At 47.3% G+C, this 7,500-nt stretch overlaps 1 protein-coding gene across 1 annotated transcript in view; it reads right to left on the bottom strand.

The window, feature by feature from the left end:
- The window catches only part of LOC307091675 (unconventional myosin-XVI-like), a gene marked incomplete at both ends in the record, with an annotated part of 17,947 nt that overhangs the window by 1,261 nt on the left and 9,186 nt on the right, over nt 1-7,500 (bottom strand). The window contains 2 exons of the mRNA XM_079759324.1: nt 1,343-1,490; nt 5,511-5,628. Coding sequence (XP_079615450.1) covers nt 1,343-1,490; nt 5,511-5,628 — 266 coding nt within the window. The remainder of the gene's footprint in view (nt 1-1,342; nt 1,491-5,510; nt 5,629-7,500) is intronic.

Below are 7,500 nucleotides of genomic sequence, written 5' to 3'. Positions count from 1 at the left end.
AAGCTAGGTGTTATGCTAGGTGTTGTGCTAGGTGTTATGCTAGGTGTTAAGCTAGGTGTTATGCTAGGTGTTAAGCTAGGTGTTGTGCTAGGTGTTATGCTAGGTGTTATGCTAGGTGTTGTGCTAGGTGTTATGCTAGGTGTTAAGCTAGGTGTTATGCTAGGTGTTGTGCTAGGTGTTATGCTAGGTGTTAAGCTAGGTGTTATGCTAGGTGTTGTGCTAGGTGTTATGCTAGGTGTTAAGCTAGGTGTTATGCTAGGTGTTAAGCTAGGTGTGTTGTTCTCGGTGTATTTCCCTTTTCTGAAGTAGGAAAAAAACCAACCCTGGAGATTAATGGGCTGCTTTCATACTGAGTGACGTGACGAGAGAGAGAGAGAGAGAGAGAGAGAGAGAGAGAGAGAGAGAGAGAGAGAGAGAAGAGAGCGAGAGAGAGGGTAAAGAGAGGACATGGGTTGAAGTGAGGGGAGCCAGAGATGGGTGAGGGGGAGGAGGGGGGGGCACCACCACCAGCCTCAGCGTGTTGTGGGGGCAACAGAGACACGCAGCAGCCACGTCATTCCACACGCCACAGTACACACACACACACACGCACACACACGCACGTGTGGGGTGCTGAATGAATAAAAACGTCATTACAAATCAACCGCTAAATCACTGAGTCTGCAAGACACTAAACACTAAACACACACACACACACACACACACACACACAGACACACACACACACGCGCAATCCGGTTCAAGCTGTAATTCCCCCGGCTCGCTGGGTCTGCAGTATTCTCTGCCTCCCCGCGGCGGGGGGGGTGTGGCGCGGGGAGAGAAGATCTAACAAAGCAGCCAGACGCAGAACACACTCTGTGGCCGGAGGGGGGGGGGGGGGGGGCCCACAGTCAGGCCCCTCTGTTCCCCCCCGCTGCCCTGGTCAACATCTGGGGCTCACAGACCGCCGTCTGTCAGCGGAGAAGGGGTCCGCCGCTCAGGGCGGGGGGGGGCGCGGAACCGACCAACAATGAGACAACAACACACACACACACACACACACACACACACACACACACACACACACACACACACAAGCAACAATGAGACAACAACGTCCTACCCCCCCGCACACCTTTAAACCCATGGAGAGAGAAGGGGGGAGGGAGGGGAGAGGGAGAGAGGGAATGGGGGAGAGAGAGAGAGAGGGAGAGAGCGAGGGGGGAGAGAAAGATAGAGAGAGTTTGTGTGTGTGTGTATCAGAGAATGTGTGTGTTCGTGCGTGCGTGTTTGAGTGTGTCTCTTTAAGGCTTCGCCCACCACACCCTCCCAGGGCTCCTCATCGATGGTCCAGGGGGGGTACCTGTGAGCCAGCAGGTTGTGGAGGTCCAGGGAGCTGCTCTCCTCTGCCGTTAGCCCCTCGGCCAGCAGGTAGAAGACCCTGAAGCTCTGCTGCTGCTGGGGCAGCTGCACCAGGCGCGCCTTCTCCAGCAGGTAGCTGTGGAGCCGCGCTGCAACACACACACACACACACACACACACACGCACACGCGCACACACGCACACGCGCACACACGCAGGCACACAAAACATGAAACAATGTTGGTTATTATTAGTGTTCAGTAGTACAGTACGCTACATCAGGGAGATAATGTACCAACAGTTTCCGTTCATGAATATTCTAAGTGGTGAGGGTGAATCAGGGTGAGTGTAGGAGGTTGAGTCAGGGTGAGTGTGGGAGGCAGCACTCCCCCGCGCCCCCTGAGCGACGGGGTGATGGAGCTCTGGTGCCCCCTGCTGGCGGAGGCGGCATATGACCAGATTGTGCGGATTACTGTGGGAATGTGTATTTGTGGTAAAAAGATTTCATGATAGACCACAAAATCTTCTTAGGATATTGAAGTCCTCTAATGAATCTGTGTTTAGGATAATTGTTTTATTATTCATGGTCATTTAGTATGATTGCGGAAGAGGTCAAAGGGATCCAGGAAGCAAGTTGTATGGATACAGCGCCTAACGATACATTAATAACATAGAACTGTTCTGGTCGTTCAGTGTGTGGAAACACAGAACAAACACATTAACCCATTCCTTACACAAGTCAAGTCGATTTTCCAAACGGCAAAATCTCACGATGAACAACGTGACTTTAGTGTCAACAATCATGGTTCTATCAGGATGCTATGCCATGCTAGCTCTCGCAATCAGTGGTGGTGGGTCAATAGAGGGCGCTAGGGCGCCGCCCCTCCGTGAAATATTCACTTGAATATATCTGCCAACTATTAATCAACTATTATTAATACGAAATAAATCAACAAAAATACATAGCGTTTATCCTCGTTTAATTGTGTGATACACTTTTCCCTGCCAGCAACCATTGAAATGCATCTGGACGTCAATGATTTGGGCTAGGCTAGTTATTGGTCCTTCGAAATAAAGCCCTCCTCAAAGTCAGGGGCGCGGCCACGTTGAAGTCAATGTAAGCTCGCTAACTTTTTGCTGTCTATCAAGCAGAGACAGCTTTTCTTTGGCGTAAGAAAATTCGCCCTCGGGTCGCACCAGTGTGCGCCCCAGGCCAATGGTATCGCTTTTCTTTTTTGTTATCACCACATGATTGGACAATTCAGCGAATCAATCAATAGGCTACCTCCCTCAGCAGCATTCGCGCAACACAACTACATGTAGAGAAGAGATAGATCGCTAACTAGCAGAGAGTTGTAAGCACTTTCCACCCTTTTCAGTGGAGGAATTGGACTCCCCAAGCAATGTTATACTTAAAAGGAGCAAGTGAGTTACATGTTAATTTAGTCTTTCGGCCTGTAGCATATAAACAAAATGAAGCAACTGTCCCATATTTCTAACTGCATTTAGAGTAGACATTGAGACTCACAAACAATGGACGCTATAGGACAGTGATCAGGATTTGTCTCAATATCAGAATAACAACAATGGGTCAAATAGTATGGCTGGTGGAATGGCCATGAAGTAGGTCTGTATATGCAGTGTAAGCTTGTCCAGGCCCTGCAAGTCAGGATGTAGGCTATGAATTTGAAAGAATAGTAGGTAAATAGGTAGTAGCCATCCCCAAAATGCACCAGAATACATGGGGGGGGGGGGGGGGGGGGGACCGCAGACCCCCTGTCTATTGCTGTGCCCCACCAACATTTTTGATCACCAGCCGCCACTGCTCGCAATCTTTTTTTCTGAACTTCTTAAGCTCCAATAGATCCATGTGTATTTAGGCGGCTCTTGAAACCTTGAAACATGTTAGAAATCATGTTAGAAATCTGTTCAGAAGATAATGAAACTAAATCTTCTGAAGGTTAATAGTAGAGTAGAGAACACTACTGATAGTGATAATAGTAGTGTAGGGGTACACTACTGATAGTGATAATAGTAGAGTAGGCGTACAGTAGTGATAGTGATAATAGTAGTGTAGGGGTACACTACTGATAGTGATAATAGTAGAGTAGGGGTACAGTAGTGATAGTGATAATACTAGAGTAGGGCTACAGTAGTGATAGTGATAATAACAGTAGAGTAGGGGTACAGTAGTGATAGTGATAATAACAGTAGAGTAGGGGTACAGTAGTGATAGTGATAATACTAGAGTGGGGGTACAGTAATGATATTGATAATACTAGAGTAGGGGTACAGTGGTGATAGTGGTAGTACTAGAGTAGGGGTACAGTGGTGATAGTGGTAGTAATACTAGAGTAGGGGTACACTAGTGATAGTACTAGAGTAGGGGTACAGTAGTGATAGTGATAATACTAGAGTAGGGGTACAGTAGTGATAGTGATAATACTAGAGTAGGGGTACAGTGGTGATAGTGATAACACTAGAGTAGGGGTACAGTAGTGATAGTGATAATACTAGAGTAGGGGTACAGTAGTGATAGTGATAATACTAGAGTAGGGGTACAGTGGTGATAGTGGTAGTACTAGAGTAGGGGTACAGTGGTGATAGTGATAATATCAGTAGAGTGGGGGTACAGTAGTGATAGTGATAGTACTAGAGTAGGGGTACAGTAGTGATAGTGATAATACTAGAGTAGGGGTACAGTAGTGATAGTGATAATACTAGAGTAGGGGTACAGTGGTGATAGTGATAATAACAGTAGAGTAGGGGTACAGTGGTGATAGTGATAATACTAGAGTAGGGGTACAGTGGTGATAGTGATAACACTAGAGTAGGGGTACAGTAGCAATAGTGATAATACTAGAGTAGGGGTACAGTAGTGATAGTGATAATACTAGAGTAGGCGTACAGTGGTGATAGTGATAATAACAGTAGAGTAGGGGTACAGTGGTGATAGTGATAATACTAGAGTAGGGGTACAGTGGTGATAGTGATAACACTAGAGTAGGGGTACAGTAGTGATAGTGATAATACTAGAGTAGGGGTACAGTAGTGATAGTGATAATACTAGAGTAGGGGTACAGTGGTGAAAGTGATAATAACAGTAGAGTAGGGGTACAGTGGTGATAGTGATAATACTAGAGTAGGGGTACAGTAGTGATAGTGATAATACTAGAGTAGGGGTACAGTGGTGATAGTGATAACACTAGAGTAGGGGTACAGTAGTGATAGTGATAATACTAGAGTAGGGGTACAGTAGTGATAGTGATAATACTAGAGTAGGGGTACAGTGGTGATAGTGATAATAACAGTAGAGTAGGGGTACAGTGGTGATAGTGATAATACTAGAGTAGGGGTACAGTAGTGATAGTGATAATACTAGAGTAGGGTTACAGTGGTGATAGTGACAATACTAGAGTAGGGGTACAGTGGTGATAGTGAGGGGTACAGTGGTGATAGTGATAATACTAGAGTAGGGGTACAGTGGTGATAGTGATAATACTAGAGTAGGGGTACAGTGGTGATAGTGATAATACTAGAGTAGGGGTACAGTGGTGATAGTGATAATACTAGAGTAGGGGTACAGTGGTGATAGTGATAATACTAGAGTAGGGGTACAGTGGTGATAGTGATAATACTAGAGTAGGGGTACAGTGGTGATAGTGATAACACTAGAGTAGGGGTACAGTGGTGATAGTGATAACACTAGAGTAGGGGTACAGTAGCAATAGTGATAATACTAGAGTAGGGGTACAGTGGTGATAGTGATAATACTAGAGTAGGGGTACAGTGGTGATAGTGACAATACTAGAGTAGGGGTACAGTGGTGATAGTGATAATACTAGAGTAGGGGTACAGTGGTGATAGTGATAATACTAGAGTAGGGGTACAGTAGTGATAGTGATAAAACTAGAGTAGGGGTACAGTAGTGATAGTGGTAGTACTAGAGTAGGGGTACAGTAGTGATAGTGATAATACTAGATTGAGGTACAGTAGTGATAGTAATAGTAGAGTGGGGGTACAGTAGTGATAATACTAGAGTAGGGGTACAGTAGTGATAGTACTAGAGTAGGGGTACAGTAGTGATAGTGGTAGTAATAGTAGAGTAGGGGTACACTAGTGATAGTGTTATTAACAGCGGCGTAGTGACAGACCCCAGGTCTGTTTACCTCTGAGCAGGGTCCTCTTCTTGCCGCAGTACTGCAGGGTGAACAGCTTCACGAAGCGACTGGAGTTGTGGTTTCTTGGCGTCTTGGCGTGTCCGAAGGCTTCCAGGATACAGTTCACCTGCACATCATCACCCAATCAGACACTCGAACCTCCCTCCTCCTATCAGACCTGGACGTCGTCATAGAGACCGTGACTCCTCCCTCCCCATCACAGACCTGGACGTCGTCATAGAGACCGTGACTCCTCCCTCCCCATCGCAGACCTGCACGTCGTCATAGAGACCGTGACTCCTCCCTCCCCATCACAGACCTGAACGTCGTCATAGAGACCGTGACTCCTCCCTCCCCATCACAGACCTGAACGTCGTCATAGAGACCGTGACTCTTCCCTCCCCATCACAGACCTGAACGTCGTCATAGAGACCGTGACTCTTCCCTCCCCATCACAGACCTGAACGTCGTCATAGAGACTGTGACTCCTTCCTCCTCCTATCGGACCTGAACGTCGTCATAGAGACCGTGACTCCTCCCTCCCCATCACAGACCTGAACGTCGTCATAGAGACCGTGACTCTTCCCTCCCCATCACAGACCTGAACGTCGTCATAGAGACTGTGACTCCTTCCTCCTCCTATCGGACCTGAACGTCGTCATAGAGACTGTGACTCCTCCCTCCCCATCACAGACCTGAACGTCGTCATAGAGACCGTGACTCTTCCCTCCCCATCACAGACCTGCCTCTGAACCTGCTGCCTTGGATCAAGATGTCCGCGTCATTACCTAATGGGAAAATAAAAGGGAACAGGATATAGGACTAATTGAAATGGAATAATAAAATGTCCTGCGATGTTATATATGACCACTAGATGGCGATGCTGCACCTATATCCAGCTCCAGCACAGCTCTGATCAGATAACACAGTGACCTAGATGCAGAAGCATGCTGATGACGCCGAGGTGATTCTAGGTGCAGGGTGAGCAGCAGTATGTCCCCAGAGGAGACAACAGCTACAACACTCGGTTTGCATTCGGTGTTCAACGTAGAAAACCTTCATTATGTGATGTACCTCTGTAGCTCTATGATGCCAAGATGATGCACTTGACTCCCAGTAATTATAATCAATTAATTCATTGATTAATTAATACAAATTCACACCAGACTTCCTGATTCCTAGAGTGGATGCTCTGCACTCTGTCCAGAACATGTTTTAAACTTGTTTTCACCTGATGAATAAAGATGCAATGAAGGTTACATCCTATATGCTCACTGAATGACTGAACGAGACTGCCTCATGAAGAACAGAGTACGAGTGGTCAGGTTCAGGCTCTTCAGAAGCCGTCGGGAACGGCGGTCGACCTGAATGAGACCTCGCTCAATTTAATTCTTTACAGAAAATGTCAGCTATTATGGCGTCCTCTCCACTGGTGGTGAGTCACAACGCCGCCAACACCACGAACGCATCACAGCGGGTTCACCAGCGCCAGATGAGCTAGCATTATGGATCACAGGCAATTTCTGCTCCTTTTATACTCAATGCCGTCCTCTTTGACAGATGTTATAGAACCACTCTATCAAACAATGGTGGACGAGGCAGTTCTCTGAAACGCTCTCCGTCTGAAGGACCCATCGAGATCACAAGTGTTTAGTGAAACGAGAGGCACACGATGTCTCTCTTCTGCATTCAGATCGGAGCTTTTGACAAACAGGCAGCCCTCGTAACACACAACCGAATCCAGGCTAGCTCCACCGAGCCCAGCTGCTCTCCATCACCCAGACGCACCCCCCTCCCGCCCGCAGACGTCTACCTGTCCGCTCGGGACGGAGTCTGATCACAGAGCGAGAAGACAGGGCGGGGACCTGAGGAGAACACGATCACACCAAGCCAAACAGGAAGTGAGGTGTCAGGAACAAACGAGGAGAACGATGAGCCGCTCTCTGGCGTCTGAGGAGCTTTGATGTCAAGGATCTGTCTCAGAACAGGTTCTGTCAGA

This window comes from Pollachius pollachius, assembly GCF_949987615.1.
Source record: "Pollachius pollachius genome assembly, contig: scaffold_402, whole genome shotgun sequence".
NCBI classification, from domain to species: Eukaryota; Metazoa; Chordata; class Actinopteri; order Gadiformes; family Gadidae; genus Pollachius; species Pollachius pollachius.
The sequence above is the reverse complement of the archived record's forward strand: the minus strand, read 5'-3'. Positions and strand labels throughout refer to the sequence as shown.